Source organism: Peromyscus leucopus, chromosome 8b (genome assembly GCF_004664715.2).
Source record: "Peromyscus leucopus breed LL Stock chromosome 8b, UCI_PerLeu_2.1, whole genome shotgun sequence".
In the NCBI taxonomy this organism is placed as follows: domain Eukaryota; kingdom Metazoa; phylum Chordata; class Mammalia; order Rodentia; family Cricetidae; genus Peromyscus; species Peromyscus leucopus.
In genome coordinates this window covers 70614696-70634522 of record NC_051086.1, presented here as the reverse complement: position 1 = coordinate 70634522, position 19827 = coordinate 70614696, and the positions used below count along the sequence as shown (strand labels likewise).

Sequence of the window (19827 nt, the reverse complement as noted above, 5' to 3'; positions counted from 1 at the left end):
GCCAGGTATGGAGCACACGCCTGTAAATCCTATCACTTCAGGGCGTGGTGTCAAGAGTTCAAGTTTATCCTTATAGGTGGAGGCCAGCCTGGGCTACATGAGAACATATCCCAAAGAGTAAACAAATGACAAGCAAGAGAATCATAAACATTAAGTTACTATATTTGTCTGCTTTAAGAAAAGGTATATAATTGCTGGGCGATGGTGGTTCGTGCCTTTAATCCCAGCACTCAGGAAGCAGAAACCGGTGGATCTCTTTGGGTTCGAGGCCAGCCTGGTCTACAGAACAAGTTCTAGGACAGCCAAGGCTATACAAAGAAACCCTGTCTCAAAAAACCTAAAAAAGAAAAAGGTATGTAAGAATATACTCCACCACTTGCATATAAGAATAACACGCCTGTCCATTTCTTCTGAAAGGATTCTTTTTGTCCAGTAGATAAAGTCTCACACTATAGCTCAGGCTAGCCCCAAATGCATGGCAAACCTCCTGCTTCAGCCTCCAGTGCTCGGGATCACAGGTGTGAGCTACCAATCCCCAATTACACTTTTTGTTTAAATTCGAAAGTTAAAGTCACACAATAAACTATGTAAGAAAAACAAGGGCGCAGCACTACAATCACACATAACACATTCAACCTACAATTTGGCCAGGCATACAGACAGATTCTGCACTTGTGTTTCCAAATCTACTCATCATTTTTTATTCAACTTTATCCCTAAGGAACAGCAATGTGGAAAATTGCAGGGGTGGAGGGGGAAGGGGAATTTGACTGTGGACATCCCAGGGCATCCTCTGACCCCATGGCTTTTCTCTCTTTTACCATTTTCCATATATATAAACAGCAAAATACTTACCGACAATGAGGACACTGAGCTCTCTGCTCTGTCAGCCAGCGCTAAGGAGGCAAAATAATTAAATTCTGATTATAAAAACACCATTACTTTATATATCTAATCATTATAAACTACATTTAATGAGTTTAACTCTCTAGTGCCTAAATTTATTTTAGAGATACAGAAATAACAGGCAATCTACTCTCTCTCTCTCATCATTATCATTACAGGAACAAATTTTCAAAGGGACAGAATTTATCCCAAAATAGTTAAGAGGCTACTCTCCCATAGGAAAGCAAGTGATTCTAGAGCTAGCTAGATCTCACAAAGATGTAATCTTTATAAAAGTAATGCCATCACTCCACCCTCAAAAAATAAGCCACAATGATTTTTTTTTTCTAACTAATTACAAACCACAGAGTTTAAGGTAGTACTAAATTTACTTTGTAAAAAGCAAACTAATTCTAAGGTACACATTATGGGCATGTAAATCAGACCTAAATCATAAGTAAGCACTAGGGCCGGTCCTCCTCAAGTCTTATATATAATGTTTGGCAATTTAAACACCCAGAAATTCTGGTTTCCTTACAACTATAAAAAAGTTTCAAGCTGGGCGGTGGTGACACACGCCTTTAATTCTAGTACTCGGGAGGCAGAGGCAGGTGGATTTCTGTGAGTTTGAGGCCAGCCTGGTCTACAAAGGGAGATCCAGGACAGGCTCCAATGCAACTCAGAGAAACCCTGTCTCGAAAAACAACACCAACAACAACAACAAAAAAAAAAAAAACCAGAAAAAAAAAGTTTCTGGAGACAATAACGTCTCTACAAAACCCTAAACTGGATGACTCAGCAGGTAAAGAAGCTTACTGGCAAGCCTGAAGACTTGAGTTTGAATCCCAACTCTCCTCACCTATATGGTAGCAAGAGAAAACTGACTTCCATAAATTGTCTTTTGACTTCCATATGCTGTCCACCCATACACACACCATTAAGTAGATGTAATAAAAAGCCCAAATTTTTATTAATTTCATGGGTTGACTGAGGGAGCCAGATAAGGGTGTTGAATACCCTGGAGCTGGAGAAAGTTGTGAGCCCCTTGAAGTGGGTGCTAGGAACTCAGATCTTCTGGAAGAGCAGCAAGTTATCTTAACAGCTGAGTCATCTCTCCAGCCCATAATTTCATCTTTTAAATTACTCCTGAGGCTCAGTGTGGTGACACATGCCCCTAATCCTCGCAATTGAATGGTAAAAACATTAGGATTACAAGTTTGAGGCCAGCCAGGACTACACAGCAAGACTCTGTCTCAAAAACATCAACAACAATTATTACTGGATGGAAACAGTTGTAACCCATACATAAAACAAATACTTGGGAGCTGGAGAGATGGTCCAGCAGTTAAGAGTATTAACTGCTCTTCCAGAGTTTCCAGGCTGGAGTCCAAGCTCCTACAAATGTGGTTCACAACTGTAACTCTAATGCCCTCTTCTGGCCTCCTCAGATACCAAGCATGCAAGTGGTGCACAGAAATATATGCATGAAAAACATCCATATACTTAAAATAAAAACACTTGGGCTGGAGAGATGGCTCAGCAGTTAAGAGCACTGGCTGCTCTTCCAGAGATTCTGAGTTCAATTCCCAGCATCCACATGACAGCTCACAACCATCTATAACTGTAGTCTTATAGAATCCAATGCCCTCTTCTGATGTGAAGATGTACATGCAGATAAAACATCCATATACATAAATTTAAAAAGAATACATCTAAAACAGAGAGATATTAAAACTGTAAACACTTTTTTTTTTTTTTTTTTTTTTTTGGTTTTTCGAGACAGGGTTTCTCTGTGTAAGCTTTGCGCTTGTCCTGGATCTCACTCTGTAGACCAAGCTGGCCTTGAACTCACAGAGATCTGCCTGCCTCTGCCTCCCGAGTGCTGGGATTAAAGGCGTGCGCCACCACCGCCGCCACCCGGCTATGTAAACACATTTCTATAAACGTGTTAATGGCTATAGTGGATGTTCTTAATTATCAACTTGATTAAACTGAGAACCACTGAGGAGACACACTTCTGGCTATGACTGTGAGGCTATTTCCAGAGAGGTTTAAGGAAGACAAACCAAGCCTAATGTGGATGGCACTATGACATGGACAGGGATCCTATATAAAATAAAAAGGAAAAAGGAGAGTGAGCTTGGCACCAGCATTCACCTGCCTCACACTCCTGCTGACATGGCTGGATCTGCTTCTGTCACCATAACTACCCCACCATGATGGACTGCATCCTCAACCGGGATGCCAAAAATATGCCCTTCCCAATGTAAGGTGCTTAAGTCAGGTGTGCTGTCACAGTACTTAAAAAACAAACACTAATGTAAGAGTTTCAAACTTTGTTTATCTGGCAAATACAATCTGAGGTAAACAATCCTCCACAGCCTACTCTCACTTTGATCACCTATAAAAGATAAGCTTTAACATTAAGTGAGATTCCTAAGGAAACCTTAAAGAACAAGAAAATGCCAAGTGGCAGGGGCACATGCCTTTAATTCCAGCACTCGGGAGACAGAGCCAAGCAGATCTCTGTGAGTTCGAGGCCAGCCTGGTCTATGGATCGAGATACAGGACAGGCACCCAACTACACAGAGAAATCCTGTCTTGAGAAAAAAAAAAAAAAAAAAAAAACAGAAAAGAAAAAGAAAAACACTCAAGCAATTAGAATGGCTGGGGATGATGGGCATCGAAGAAACTCCATATGGAGTTTGCTTTCTTTATGGCAAAAGTTAGTCATTTGGTCAAGAAAATGTTCTTGCCTAGACTACTTGACAGTATGTTGTATAAACTGAACATGCAGGACCCATAGGAAGGTGCTGTGGGCCACAGGAATATATCATAAGAACTCAGCTGGTTATGGCAAAGTCACTACCTGGAGGGATCAGGGAATTCCTCCAGAGGAAGCCAAATTCCAAGGAGTTTTTGGTGTTATTTGGCTTGTTAAGTATCAGCTGTCTTCTGTGATGAAAATCATGTGTGCCTTCATAGTTTTCCCAATTGACTTTTCCCTAAGAAGGGCTAACAATGTGGACTGATCACTCTCTGGACATACACATTCCAGGTATTTGGAGAACAGCCTCAGGAAAGGCTTTGTCTGGAATCAGATATCTATCTCCCTTGGCCACTTTCAAAGACTAGCAGTAATAACAGTCCACATGCAAGTCTCCTGATTTAAGAAAAATTCCACAAGGAGACACTGCCTAGGTCAGATGGACGTTAAGTAATAGCTTTACACAATTTAGCTCGGACCCTTCTTTCTTACAGCCTTACTAACTTTATAGACCTCTAACTCCTTACCTAACCACTTCTAGGAATATTTAGATAACCTTCTGCGCTGACAGCTATGCTCAGCCAGAACCCCAGTTCAAGCCTCCCTGTAATTATCATCATTGGCAGCATCCAGCCAGGTCCATCCCCAGATGGAGGAGAGTACCTTATCAGAGATACCTCTGTATTCTCTAAGAACAGACTTAAGCATCCAGGCTACCTGTTTGAGAAGGCCTGGCAGATGTGCCAATTAAGCTTTACTTCCTCCTTGCCCAAACCTTACCTCTAGTTCCAGATCTCCCTTTAACTATCACCAGAGGCGTCTAGCTGTACACAGGTTGCCTAGCGACTGAGCACACTTTCCCCCACCCTGCAGAAAAATGGCAGATAGCTTGGACAGATATGAGCCACAGGAAAAAAGAAGACAGTTTTATTTTCTCCCATTGACCTAGCAACTTATAGATTCTTAACATTTTCTACTAATCACATTTAAGACTATAGTTGAGCACATAAGATCCTTCTTCTTTTTATTACCCAAATTTAGCCTTTAGTTAATTCATTTCCCCATTGGTCACTTCCCTTTGGGGTTGCAAATGATAATTAATGGTTATTGCCCCTCTATGTGATTCTTATCACCCCTGTTTGACCCTGGAAGTCTGGCTTTGCACTGCCAAGGGATTATTCCTTGTAAGTGTATATATACCAGGACTTCCAGGGTACAGAGACAAAGAAGAGAAAAGAGAATGGAAGAACTAGATGGGTAAGAACTTGAGAGGAACAAAATGAGATGAGGAAGAACTAGATTGAAGGGCTAGAAGAGTGTACTAGAGGAACGAGATGGAAGATGAGGAAGAGCCAGATGGGGAAGAACAAGATGAGGAAGAACGAGATGAGGAAAGAGAAGGAGATGGGAGAGGAGATGATATGGGAAAGAACAAGATGGATGAGAAACTAGGAGGGGCAGAATTAGATGAAGGAATTAAGATAGAACCTAGAGAGGACCGCAGATAAGTATAGAGAGAAATCAGGCAACAAATGAGCTAAATATGAGAGCAGAATATAAGCTTGTAACTGACACAGAATAATAAAGTATATGGACTAAGGAGTTTCATGTACATAGATTCATTTCTTTTCATCAAAGATTAATTATCAGCTGGTTGTAGATTCTTCCCGGACCCTGGAAGGGGACTATCGAGGGGCTGGACCCCCATAGTCCTCGTTAGGAAGGTGACCACTAAACTTTGCAAGTGAGATGATCCTTCAGGTTCCTGCTTCACAGAAGAAACTACCAGACATTCTATAGGACAAGGGGAGAAGCGACTGATTAACTTTGCCAAAATGGGTGAAACAGTCCATAAAATTTCTGCCTTCACTATAAGCTATGCCACAGACTCTAGGCCTATAGGCTAAAGACAGATGCCCCAACGTTACAGAGGAACTTTGGATGATTGTCCAGGTAGCCAGACGTTTCTGTCATTTTTAGAATTATGGAAGTTGCTTGCAATGCACTTCCTCTTTCCTTAGTTAATATTATATCCTTCTGGGGTCTTTGATAGAGTTGAAGACTAGTTATAATTTTTCCTTAGTCATGATAAAAGATAAATTAGATATAAAACTTTAGACTCACAAAATAGGACAGATGATAGAATTTTCTTCAATTTTTCCAAATACAAATAGACTAGATATTGTCTGTAATTCTTGCTTGATAACCGTTTTATTATATATAATTTTACTATGTTAAAATTAAAACCTTCCTTTTTGATTAGCTAGAAAAGGGGAAGTGCTGTGAGATGTCTTTCTGTATGCTGTGAATACGTGTTGCTCCCATTGGCTAATAAAAAAAGCTGCAATGGCCTATGGCAGGGCAGGATGGAGCCAGACAGGAAAATCCAAGAGAGACAGTAAGAAGGAGAGTGGTAGGAGACGCCAAACCACTGTCCAAGGAGCAACATGTAATGGGACACGGGTAAAGCCATAGAACACGTAGTGATACATAGATTAATAGTTATGGGTTGAGTTAAGTTGTAAGAGACAGCTAGCGAGAAGCCTGAGCCAATAGGCCATAGAACTGGTAATTAATATAAGCCTCTGCGTAATTACTTTATAAGCATCTGAGAAACGGAGAAACACGGGACATGGGACTGCAGGATTGGAACAGGAGAAACTTACAGCTACAGGTAAGCTTGGCTACATAGTGAGTCAGAGGCCAGCCTGGGTTACGTGAGACCCTAGCAAAGAAAGCTAGGACGGGAAGAGGGCAGAGCAAACAGAAAAGAATCCTTCTATCTTAATAAAACAAGGTTGTGGTGGTATTGTGTTCCCCAAAATATTGTGTACTCTAATAAATTTATCTGGGGTCAGAGAACAGACAGCCACTAGATACAAAGGTTAGAAAATGGTGGCACTCACACCTTTAATCCTAGCATTCCAGAGATAGAAATCCCTCTGGATCTCTGTGAGTTCAAGGCCACATTGGAAATAGCCAAGCATGGTGACACACCCTTTAATCCCAGAAAGCCAGCCTTTAATCCCAGGGAGTGGTGGTAGAAAGCAGAAAGATATATAAGGTGTGAGGACCAGAAACTAGAAGTTTTTGGCTGGTCAAGATTTTGGCTGGTTAAGCATGTGGCTGGTTCAGCATTTGGCTGGTTAAGCATTCAGGCTTTTGAGCAGTAATTCAGCTGAGACCCATTCCGGATGAGGACTCAGAGGCCTCCAGTCTGAGGAGACAAAACCAGCTGAGAACCAGGCGAGGTGAGATAGCTGTGGCTTGTTCTGTCTCTCTGATCTTCCAGCATTGACCCCAATAACTGGCCTTGGGTTTGATTTTATTAATAAGAACTTTTAAGATTCCTGCTACACAAGGTTTCTTTAGTCCTCAAGCACAAATGAGGCTGGGGTCAGGTTTCTTCCTCTGAGCAGACCACTCATCTACTAAAAACAGAGCTTTCCACACCTCCCTTCAAGAAGTGGTCCCAGCTATACCTCTTCAGTCACATCCTATGATCCAGTAAATTAAGCCTTTAAATGTTTCCTTCTCTATTCACCATATTCATCAAATTTTGCTCAACTAGAAAAATCCCACTCACCATTTAGATTTTAGTTTCTATGGCACTTCCTCTCCTAAGCTTTCCAAGAAGTCCACAAATGTTTCCTTTTGGTTTTTTTGAGCCAGGATTTTGCTATATACCCCAAGCTAGTCTTGACTCATTATGTAGTTCAGGCTAACTCCAAACACTACAGATTCCTAACTCTGCCTTTTGTGGGCAAGAATTTAAACACCATGCTTGGCTACACTATTTTACATACCACTGCTGTGGTGGTTGAAGGTAATTGGCCCCCATAAGCTCATAGGGAGTGGCACTGTTAGGGGCTCTGGCCTTGTTGGAATAGGTGTGACCTTGTTGGAGGAAGTGTGTCACTGTGGAGGCGGGCTTTGAGATGTCATATATGCTCAGGCCACACCCAGTATCTCAATTCATTACCTGTTGCCTGCTGATCAAAATGCAGGACTCTCAGCTGCAGCACCACGTCTGCCTGGATGCTGCCTGTGCTACCACGATGACAATGGACTAACTAAACCTCTGAAAATGTAAGCCACCCCAATTAACTGTTTTTCTTTATAAGAGTTGATGTGGTCATGGTGTCTCTTCACAGTAATGGAAACCCTAACCAGGCTAACTGCCAAGTTCTCCTACAGCAAGCCATACTTCCCCCTTTCTGACATTTCATAACTTATCTATTGGTATATACTACATAACTAGGCTATAGCCTGCTAATAAGAAGTGACTAGACCACTTCTTAAAATTTATACTTTTTATTGTGGGCATGTATGTGTACATTCTCTCTTCCTATCTGTGGTACCAGGAGTCAACTAAGGTCATCAGGCTTGGAATTTACCCAGAGCCATCTTATCAGCCCTGGGTTTTATTTTGTTTTATTTGTGTGTGTGTGTGTGTGTGTGTGTGTGTTGCAATATGCTGCTTTCTCCCAGTAAAACAAGCCACTTGCTGCAACATATTATATTCTTAGAATCACTATTTGTGTATTTACCTATGTGGTCCCTCCATGCTCTATCACACAGGAAATACTTGAGGTGTTTTTACCTTATATTTCATAGCCAAAGAGAAGAATCAGGTATACTGAATTGATGAATAAGTAATATCCCTATACATGGGAGGCAGAGGCAGGTGGAACTCTCTTGAGTTTGAGGCCTAGTTGGTCTAAAGAGTCAATTCCAGGACAGCCAGGGTTAAAGAGAGAAACCTTGACTCAAAAAAACAAAAACAAAACCCAAATTCCTTACCCACCCCCTTTGCTTTCTCTCTAAGTTTGTCCCTAGCCCTCTCATAATCCACCCTGCTCTAGCCATGGCAGCTTTTGGACTCTTTCCCAATACAACAATATCAACAATATTTCTGACTGCTCTTTGTCCTTTCTAACTATTTTGTCTGGGATTTCTTACCCCAGATAATTTCCTCCCACATTTCTTTAGATCGCTTTTGTAATATTATTTCCTCAGAACTTCCCAGACTACCATATTTAAAATGGCTAACAAATGCCAATTTTGAAACCCTATTTATTTTTATTTTTCTTCATAGCACTTATATTCACATACATACAAGGGAAGTCAATGTATCATGTCAAAAAGGCAAGCAACTAATAGCTATAAATGAATATTACATTCATTTATAGGGACCAGGATGGGGGCCAGGGAGATGGCTTAGGAGGTAAAGCATGAGCCACACAAGCTGGATGATGAGAGCTGACCCTCTGGAGCCCATGTAAAAATCTGAATGTGGGGTTGTGACTATGTAATCCCAGCATTCCTATGGGAAAATGGGAGGCACAGATGAGACAACTGCCCAGAAGCTTTCAGGCCAGCTAGCCTGGATCACAGCAACAAAAATGAAAGATAACCAGCCTCAACACGGTGAACCAGCTTCCAAAGCTGACTCTGATCTCCACAAACCTGTGAGCACACATTTACAAAAATTATTTAAAAAAAAAAAAAAAAAAAAGCCAAGATAATCCTGTGTAAGAGTATCTGCCTACAATCCTAGAACTTGGGAGGTGAGGTAGAGGCAAGAAGACTGATTCTGAGGCTAGCCCAGGTTCTGGAGTAGGGTGATGACACAGTGAAAAAAAGGTTGGGATCAGATCCAGAGAGCCAGAACACAAGGCTAATATTCCTCAACTACCCTTCAACTTTACAAGGCTTTTGACAGAGAAAATGACACTTATGGGGACAGTAATATGGTGACAGGATATAAAGTGAACTAGAGATAAGCAAAGACTTAAGGTAAAGAAATAGCTCGCCAGTGGTGGTATACGTCTTTAATCCCAGCACTCAGGAAGCAGAGGCCGGCAGATCTCTGTGAGATCGAGGCCAGCATGGTCTACAAAGCGAGTTTTAAGACAGCCTGGGCTACGGAGAAACCCTGTCTCAAAAAAACAAAACAAAAAAGAAAGAGAAAAGAAAAGAAAGAAAGAGAAAATAAATCATCTATAGATGAAGGGATATACTTCTCTCTCCCAAATGTTAATGGAAAGCTGTAGGACAGATACAAAGGACACTAACAGTAACTGACATAAAAATCACTGCTGTCCAGTATGAATGACAGGCAAAACAAAAGACAGCAGGGTCAGTTTGAAAAAATAACATGAACAATTTATCTTGAGTAAAGTTCAAGATTCTGGAAGGAAATGAAGTAAGACATCTAAAAGTCAAAACTGTGTTAAAACCATTGCTCAGTGGTAAAGTGCTTGCTGGTCACCATGTACGAGGACCTGGGTTTAAACACCAACACCACACACAATAAATAAAACCAATGCTAAAAGACTAGATGCAGGGCCCATATATAGACGATAGCTAGAGCTGCAAAGGTAAATCTAATCTCTCACAGCAAGTACATGCATCTAGAAAGAAAGGAAAGGAACAGATAGCAAAGAAACAATCAACCAGGTCCAACACAATCACCAAAGGTCACATGCACTTGCAAAACTTTCAAGCACTCTCAAACCCTTCATCAAAGAAATCCAGTCTGGGGCTGGAGAGGTGGCTCAGAGGTTAAGAGCACTGACTGCTCTTCCAGAGGTTCTGAGTTCAATTCCCAGCAACCACATGGTGGCTCACAACCATCTGTAATGAGATCTGGTACCCTCTTCTGGCCTGTAGTCATACATGCTGTATACATAATAAATAAATGAATCTTAAAAAAAAAAAGAAAAAGAAAAGAAATCCAGTCTGGATAGACTCCACAAAGTATTCACCACAGTGATGGAAACCAATTAATCTCTGTAGCTGCAGTTTCATAATGTAAACTACCATGGACACTGGGTGATAAACTACTAGAATAAAACTTCACAAGTGGATAACATTTTCTAATTTTTCAATTATCTTTTGGCTTGTTTCATTTATTTCCCAACTAGTCATGAGGCAGATTACACATCTAAATGCTATAGCTAAGGAAACAACACTAATAAAGATTGAATTTCCCGCTTAACCAATGTAAGAACTAGTTTCATATGTAACCTAGATCTGCACATACTAGTAGCAATGCAGGCTCTAAAACAGACTCACTGGATTCAACTCCAGCTCCAATATTTGCCAGTCCTGTGACTAGAAGAAAATTGTTTAAGTGTTACAGAAACTACTCTTGACAAAGGGACATTTTTCTCTATTTTTCTTTTTCTTTGTGTGCTTGTGAAGGTCAGGACACCCTGAACTAGTCAGTCCTCTTCTTCTGCTGTGGAACTGACCTCAGATCACCACACTTGGAAGCAAGTACTTGACTTGCTAAGCTATCTTTTCAGCCCTATTCTGTCCTTTATAGGAAAATAAGAAAATAGAGAAAAAACCTGTTTTGGTTTTTTGTTTGTTTGTTTGTAGACAGGGTTTCTCTATGTATTCTGGCTGTCCTGGAACTCACTCAGTAGACCAGGCTGGCCTCCAACTCAGAAATCCTCCTTCCTCTGCCTCCTGAGTGCTGGGATTAAGCAGGCAGATCTATGTGAGTTCAAGGTCAGTGTAGTCTACGTATCAAGTTCCAGGCTAGCCTGGCCTATGTAAAGAGACTTGACAAAAAATAAAATAAGTGTAGTAAGTTTTAAAAGTACAAATAAGTAAAATTACAGCAAGCTTTGCTTCTAGAGATACTCACTTTCTTTGAACATTTCTTAGATGTCATAACTTACTGTTTATTCATCTCTAAAATACTTAAGCAATACAAATTGGTGGCACATGCCTTTAATCACTTTAGAGGCAGAAGCAAGTAGATCTCTCAGTTGGAGGCCAGCCTAGTCTACAGAGTGAGTTCCAGGACAGCCAGGGCTACACAAAGAAACCTCATCTCGAAACACTCCTCCCCACCCTACTCCTCCCCACCCACCCACCCCCCAAAAAAACACCTAGTGCTATTGGGCTAGAGTAATGGTTCAGTGCTCAGAGTACTGGCTGCCCTTCCAGAGGACCCACTGGGTTCAATCTCTACCACCTACGTGGCAGCTCACAACTCTCTATAATTCTGCTCCCTAGAAATCTGATATCCTCTTCTGGATTCCAAGAGCACAGCACACACATAATTCACAGACATATATGCAAGCAACACACATATACACACAATTGACATTTAAAAAATGATGCTCTATTGAGAAACATTTATTAAAAAAACATTTTAAAGGGATGCAAACATAATAAGCAAAAGGGACATGATTAATACTTACAGTACAGCATATATAAATCAAATACACAAAGCACGATAGCGCTCTCTTTTATTCCCAGCACTCAGGAAAGAGGCAGGTGAACCTCTGAATTTGAGGTCAACCTAGTCTACATAGTGAATTCCAGACCAACCAGAGCTACACTCACCATAAGACCTGTCTCAAAAACAAAACAGTTAACACTAAGAACTGAACGCACATAGAGAGAAATACAACTTACCCTGATGCAGCTGAAACAACAAAGCTTGGAGCAGTGAGGACACAGCCGAGCATCCCGCAGCTTCTCCATACAAATGAAACATCGGAAAACCTCAGCAATGCTCTGAAAACAAAAGACGTCAGGTGCCCACATTACACTAAGTCAAGAGTAAAGAACATTATAAAAAGACTTCAATCAAGGCCAGGCATAGTGGTGCACAACTTTAATCCTAGCATTCAGAGGCAGTAGCAATTGGCTCTCTGCCAGTCTGAGACTATACACAGTGAGTTCCACGTATCCCTGGGCTACTCAGTGAGATGCTGTCTCAAGAAAAAGAAAAGAGAAAGAAAATTCACCCAGCATTTACACTTACTTGGGGCTGATAATGCCTCAGTTTTAACTATACTCCCTATCAGAACTTTGGTGAGTCAGAACATCTAGAAAACATGCACAATCTTGATGATGGTTCTAGAAAACATATGGACTAACAAAGTGGGTAAGTCAGTGAAGTGCTTGCCTTGAAAACCTAAGAATCTAGGATCCCCAGAATCGGGGTACAATCCAGTGTGGTGGTGGTGCATGCCATGCCAGCTATGGCAAGACAGAAGGCAGAGACAGGCAGATCCCTGGAAGCTCACTGCCAGCTAGCCTGGCTAACTGGTGAAGCTCCAGGCCAAGGAGACCCAGTCTCAAACTAAAGGTGGAATGTAATCACCAATGGATCTCCTCTGACCTCTATCTGTGTACCATAAACAAACACACACACACACACACAGAAAAACAAAATGTGCCAAGTGGCCATGGCACACTCCTTTAATCCCAGCACTTGGGAGGCAGAAGCAGCCTGGTCTACAGAGTGAGTTCCAGGAAAAGCACCAAAACTACATGGAGAAACACTGTAGCAAGAGTTTTCCTGCCTTGCCCACAGTCAGGACAAACCTCTGTCACCCGCCAGTCCCACAGCCGCTCAGACCCAACCAAGTAAACACAGAGACTTATATTGCTTACAAACTGTATGGCCGTGGCAGGCTTCTTGCTAACTGTTCTTTTATCTTAAATTAATCCATTTCCATAAATCTATACCTTGCCACGTGGCTTGTGGCTTACCGGCACCTTCACATGCTTCTTGTCATGGCGGCAGCTGCAGTGTCTCTCTGCCTCAGCCTTCTTTTATTTCTCCTCTCTGTTAGTCCCGCCTATACTTCCTGCCTAGCCACGACCAATCAGGTTTTATTTATTGACCAATCAGAGCAACTTGACATACAGACCATCCCCCAGCACAGCCAAGTGCAGACCATCTCAAACACCTGCACTCAGGCCCATGGTCCTAATCATCCTCTATGCAGACCTGCTGGGTAACACCACAAGGAACCCAAGAAGGGCTCCCACAGGACATAAATTAACATCCCACAGCAAAACACTGTCTCAAAAAACCAAAAAGAAAAAAGAAATGCAAACATAGATTTTTATATAGGAATACTGTCACTGGGGTACATTAGGTTAATTATGGCAATTACACATAGAGCATGTAGAAATACTTAATAGTACAAAAAGAGGTGTGCGTGTAACAGAAATAAAGGAAGACTCCATTACTAAATACACAATGACAACTTTTCACTTCTTCACAAAGGAGATGGATGGCTTCTTTAATTACAAGAGGGAATTTGTTTTGTTTTGTTTTGTTTTTAAAGAGACAGAGAGTCTCACTACATAGCTCTGGATGGCCTGAAAACTCCCTATGCTCACCATCTTGGCCTAGAAAACAGAGATCCGCCTGCCTCTGCCTCCCAAGGGCTGGAATTAAAGGTGTGTACCATGACATCCAAACAAGAGGAAATTTTTTTTTTTTTAAAGATTTTATTTATTTATTATGTATACAGTGTATCTATCCCTGCAGGCCAGAAGAGGGCACCATATCTCATTATGGATGGTTGTGAGCCACCATGTGGTTGCTGGGAATTGAACTCAGGACCTTTGGAAGAGCAGCCAGCACCCTTAACCGCTGAGCCATCTCTCCAGCCCAAGAGGAAATTTTAAAAAAGATACCGAGGAGCTATCGAGGTGGCTCGGCAGGCAAAGGCTCCTACCACCAAGCCGGAAGATCTGAATTCCATCTCAGGTACCCCAATACAGGAGAATTGACTCCAAGTTGTTCTGACCGCCACATGAGCACATCAATGAATGCATATCTACACACACTCAAAATAAATAAATATTTGTAATTTTTAGGTTGGTGGCAAAGTATTCTGGCCCAAAGAGAAACTAATTTAGAATCTCAATTTCTGTCCTGATGGAATCAACTAATTATGTGAGAATCTGCATCCACTAAAAATTTTAGTGTCATTTCTGTGACATCTAGTGAACAATAAAAAAATGTAAACAGAAAAGTTTTTTAAAAGGTTGTAAACAGAAAAAAAAATCACAGCATCATTCTTCTCTACAAGTCTCAGAGCAATCTATCTTGAAAGTAATTGACAAGTTAAAATTTTTAAAACAACTAAAAATACTGCTAAATATATTGTTACTGTATTTTTACGTTTGTTTTTGCAGTACAACGTTTGTTTTTACTCCATCCCATAAGAATTAAGCCCTCCTAAAATCAAGAAAAGTTTACAAAACCTTAACACAACTTTCACAAAAGCAATCAAGTAGAAAATTACTCATGATGCTAATCATGCCTGCAAGCCGGAACCTGAGAGATGTGGACTGTAATGGCTCTGGGAAGAAAAAAAAAAAAAAAAAAAAAAAAAACAAAAAAACCATTGGGTGAATTGGGTTAATTTAAAGTGCAGTGTTCAGTTGGTTACGCTCCCCCCCCCTTTTTTTTTTCTTGAGACAGGGCTTTCTCTGTGTAGCCTTAGCTGTCCTTGGCTCTCCTGGAACTCAAGTCTGCAGACCAGGCTGGCCTCGAACTCACAGAGATCCGCTTGCTACTACTTCCCAAGGGCTGGGATTAAAGCCATGCACCACCAATGTCCGACCCCCTTACTTTTTATAAGCAAAATTATATAGTATTTTAGTGACTGAAAGGTTCATATTTTAGTTATTACTACATAGCATAGTTGTATCCCCAAAAGGCAATCATTTTTTATGCTTCTAGCCTTTATAGAAATATCCCAACCATGTAGTCATAACAATCAGTGCTGGAAACCAGCCATTAAGACAGTAGAGTATTGGAGAGGTGTGTGTGTATCCTACAAAATGTACCGCTGAGGGTGAAAACTGTTTAATCATTCTGAGCAAGTCGTGGCGAGAGAGCAGGGCGAGTCCTTCCGATGAATTTGCAATTTTGCTCTGGAGAGGCTCAGCCTGCAAACCGAGCAGAGGCGCCAGGGCATCGCTGCAAACTCTCAGCACCTGACTGCGGAACAGCTTCAGCACCTGGCAGCCTGAGGGCAGCAGCACCACACGGCCAGCCTCCCTCTCGGCGACCAGCAGAGGCTGCCTCCCACGGGGAAGGCAAGAGCATGGCGCCCCGGATAGAAAGGGCTCCGCGATGGAGGGGAGCCCAGCCACCCCCCTCCGCAACGCCCCTCACCTCCACACTCTGCTCGTCCATTGCCTCCGGCTCTCGGCGGGGCCCTCGGCGACCCTCGGAGTCCGTGGTCTGCGCTGTCCGCCGCCGGCCCGAGGTGGCCAGGTCAAGTGCGCCCACCTCAGCAGGCTCCCGCAACAGTGCCACCTCCGTGCCCCATCCCGTCAGGTTCCCCGCCGGCTACCCCCCATTTCGCCATTTTTATCCGCGCGCCAGCCTCTGGGGCGGCGAGGGAGGGCTAGCGGTAGCCGCAGCGCCTTCCTCCCGCCTCAGCCACCGGCCAGTGTCCGCCTGGGAAGCCTCGGCCCACGTGACGGCGGCGCGCGCGTGTGGAACCGCCGCGGGCCCGGGCCGCGGCAAAACCGGCGTTGCGGAGGATTCGCAAACACCAACGGTAACCAGGGCAGCTAGAGGCGCGGCAGCCGGGCCAGCGCGGCGCGCACGCGCAGTCGGCGGGGCGGGGCGGGGCGGGGCGGGAGCGGAGAGGCGGCCCCGGCTCCCGCGGTGCGCGCAGCACACGAGACTTGGGGAGGCCGTGCGCCGGGAAGGCGTGCTTGGCGATGGCCGGGGAGGCGTGCCTGGCGACGGCGGGACGCCCCGGGGCGCCCAGATTTTTTTTTACCGCCGGGAAGACTGCGGCCACCTCGGGTGCTTGTGGTCCTTAGATGGGAGCCACGCCCCCAAGCGTTAAGGACCCGGGGGATTTATCTGCGCTCTCAGGCTCCCTCGGTGCGGGTCTCAGTGGTCTGTGGCTCACATGAGGAGACCCTGGAGCCGCGGACTCACGGTTAGGGTGTTTGTTTTGAGAGGAAAAGCAAACTTCAAGTGTTTTTTTTTTTTCTTAGACTTCGTTTCCTCTATTCGAAAGCTCCGATTGTGATGGGCAGGCGATTTTTGTTTAGGCTTATTTTTATTTCGAAACAAAGTCTCTTGAGCTGCTGTTGGACAGGATATATATAGGATTGCAGGCGAGCTACCAGGTCTGCTTCTCATTTTGGTGAGACGACTGGACCCACGTCCCACCCACTACTCCTTTCTTGCTGCGTGAGTTGTTTCTGCTACCTGGGACTAACATAAAAAGACTGTATTCAGCTTTCCTCGGCTACCGCCTCTAATTTCCTGCCTGAAGAAACGAGTTAGGTTGGAGAAATTGAGGGTGTGTGAGACAGTAGGTGTAGGTCAAATTCCTAAATCTAACTATTTCCTTTGAGTTCATTACATAGTTATTTATAAACTCCAATCTAGAGAATAATCTAGAAACTTTTAGTGGTTAGCAACAATTTTTTAAATCACATGACTGTAAACAAGATTTACAGAGGCTAGACAGATGGCCCAGAGGTTAAGAGCACTTGCTGCTCTTGGGGAGGATTATTGTTTCTAATCTCACCTTTGGACTCACAGGCTTTAACTCCAGCTCCAGGAGATCAGACACGTTCTTCCAGCCACCTCAGAAACCAGAGATCACGTGCACGCATGTGACCATAACCCAAAATAATCTATAGACCACACACAATTTAAGAAAATTAAGCAGGGGTTGAAAATGCTTCCACTTCAAATCATTTATGGTCGTGGAACTAGATGCAGGTTGATAGCTGCACAATTATTTGTATTAACATGTCCTCAGTTGTACCTTTTGTTTTTGTTCTCATGTGGCTTGCACTAAACCTGAAACTTGCTTTGTAGCAGATGCTGGCCTTGAATTCCTGCCTACACCTTCTCCATGCTGGAATATTACAAAGGTGTGCCACCACAGTCTGTTTACATTTTAAAAATATTAATTTTGCTGTTTAAATTTTACCTCAAAAAATTGTAGGGGCCCGGTGTGTTGGTGCATGCCTTTATCCTTGAATCGTGGCCTTTAATGACTAGGCAGAACAAACAGAGCTCTAGATGTTCGAGACTAGCCTGGTCTACATAGTGAGTTCCAAGCCAGCTAGGGCTCCATATTCAAATTCAAAAACCAACCAAAAAGAAATTGATTGTGGGAAACAGTATGGCACTTGGGATTCTCAAAATATGGAGAAATCCTTGCCCTTAAGTATATTAGATGACAACACTATACGAAACACATTAAAAACAGATTATGGTATATTTGCCTACCAACCCAAAATGTTTAAGGAACTAATAGTTATCAGAATAGTTCATAAAAATAAAACATTAGTGAAATCTGCAACTCATTAGGGGTCTTTGATTCCAAGTACAGTCAGGTTGTGGTTAACTTGGGCAAAAAATTGGCAGTTGGCCAAGTAAAAGGTCTTGTCAGAAACTGGATTAGGAAGTCTGCTAGCACTTGGGAGCTTGAGGCAGAAGATTGAGAATCTGCATGAAGCCAGACAGGGCTATACCCTAAAACCAAAAAACTGGGGCAGCACTGAGGGGCTGACTTTGCTCTGCCCTTCTCCACAAGACACATGCTTCTCCCAAAATGCTATTGCTTTTGTAAATTATAACTATAGAGATTGACAGTAAGAAACTGAACAAGCAACGGCTATAGTGAAACCCTGTCTCGGAAAAAAAAAAAAAAATCTGAGCAAAATCATGGTATAGCTATACACAGTAGTTATAAACGTTTAAAAGAATATTGAATATATGGTGTATGTCATGAAAAAATATATTTTAAATGTGAAAACTATATACAGCTACTATACAATGTATGATTATTGACCTTTTGTTTTTTAACAATTCAATGTGAATACATATAGAAAAGAATAAATTGACTGCAGATTATTTCTGGAAAATATACATTATACCTGTATTTCTAAATATCTTAAGTACTCATAAATTAAAACAGAAAAACACTACAGTAATAGAAAATTAGCATGAAGATGAGAAATAATTCTAAATTAGAGTAGTAAAAATTAGATAAGTGGATGCAAATGCATTAAAATGGTTTCAGTTCCAGCTAACAGAAGAGTGGCCACTAACAAAATTACAAATGAACAAGCAATAAAGTCTTAAGGATTGGAAAACAAATGTAAAGGGGGAAAAAAAATACACATTTGCTGGGTTTTGTTTGAAACCAATTCTTGTTCACCTGAAACCCCATGACCAACTTGATCATAGTTATCTTCTTGATCTTCAGCCTACTAAAAATGGTTCTCTATGTATTCTCAGTATATTCTTTAAACTGATTGGCTGTGGTGCTAGCAGCCACATTCGCAAGTGTCTAAGGCAAGAAGATCTTGAGTTCCAGGCCATCACGCACCATATTCTGGGACCTGCTCCCAACACAGTGTCTGTCAGGGTGGATGTGGTCGCACAGCCTTTAATCCCAGAACTCAGGAGGCAGGGGCAGGCAGATCTCTATGCTTGTAACAAATTTTAAAGCAGGTATGAAAGTTCATGTCTGTAATCCCAGCATTTAGAAGACTGAGTAAGATTATCTCCAGTTCCAGGACAGCAAGGCCTAGACAGTGAGAGCCTCTCTCAAAAAAAAACAAACAGCCCCAGAACAGTGGTGGTGCACACCTTTAATCCCACTGCTCAGGAGGAGGCAAGAGGAGCTCTGAGTTCAAGGCCAGCAACAAAAACAGAAGGCTTAATAGATGGCGCAGTAGTTAAGAGCACTTGCTGTTCTTCCTGAAGACCCAGGTTCAATTCCCAGTATCCACGTGGCAGCTCACCGATATGTACACCCTTTTCTGGCCTCCCTGGGTACGAGGCATGAACAGGCAGATATACATGCAGGCAAAATTCCCATGTACATAAAATAAAAGTAAATCTTTAAAAAAAAAAAACAGGGTCAGTCTTTGATCCTGCACTCAGAGCAGAAGCAGGGGATCTATGAGTTCTTGGCCTGCCTGGTCTACCTAACACATTTCAGACTATCAGGGCTATGTAGTAAAATTCTGACTCAAAAAAAAAAAAAAAAGACTGGGATGGTTTCTCCTTCCTGTAATCCCACCATTAAAGAACCGAGGCAGCCAGCTCACCAAGATACCCTAGGCAAGTCTGGACAAAGTGGAACTCTGTTTCAAAAGTAAATACATAAGGAGATTTAGGGCTATAACTCAGTGGTAGACTGCATCCCAAGTATATAGTTCAAGAACCATAAAAATATAGTGAAATTGATTTACACACACACACACACACACAGAGAGATAGTAGCAAATAAGTCAGTGATTTCAGTGTTTTACCTTTCATATAGAATGAACAACTACAACATTAAACTTAAAGATAGATAACAAACATTGCAATACTAGATGGACAGTCTAAAACAGCA

At 42.3% G+C, this 19827-nt stretch overlaps 1 protein-coding gene across 5 annotated transcripts in view; it reads right to left on the bottom strand.

Moving 5' to 3' along the window:
• The window catches only part of Trim37 (tripartite motif containing 37), a 137236-nt gene extending 121196 nt beyond the window's left edge, over positions 1-16040 (bottom strand). For 3 of the 5 annotated variants that reach the window (XM_028878262.2, XM_028878263.2, XM_028878264.2), the window contains exons 1-3: positions 15609-16039; positions 12092-12193; positions 856-896 (exon numbers count right to left, since the gene is read on the bottom strand). In XM_028878262.2, coding sequence (XP_028734095.1) covers positions 856-896; positions 12092-12193; positions 15609-15629 — 164 coding nt within the window. In that variant the 5' untranslated portion in view covers positions 15630-16039. Of the gene's footprint in view, positions 1-855; positions 897-12091; positions 12194-15608 lie in introns of all 5 variants that reach the window. The other 2 variants (XM_037201538.1, XM_037201540.1) reach the window with 1 other exon arrangement.
• Between the last annotated feature and the right edge of the window lie 3787 nt (positions 16041-19827).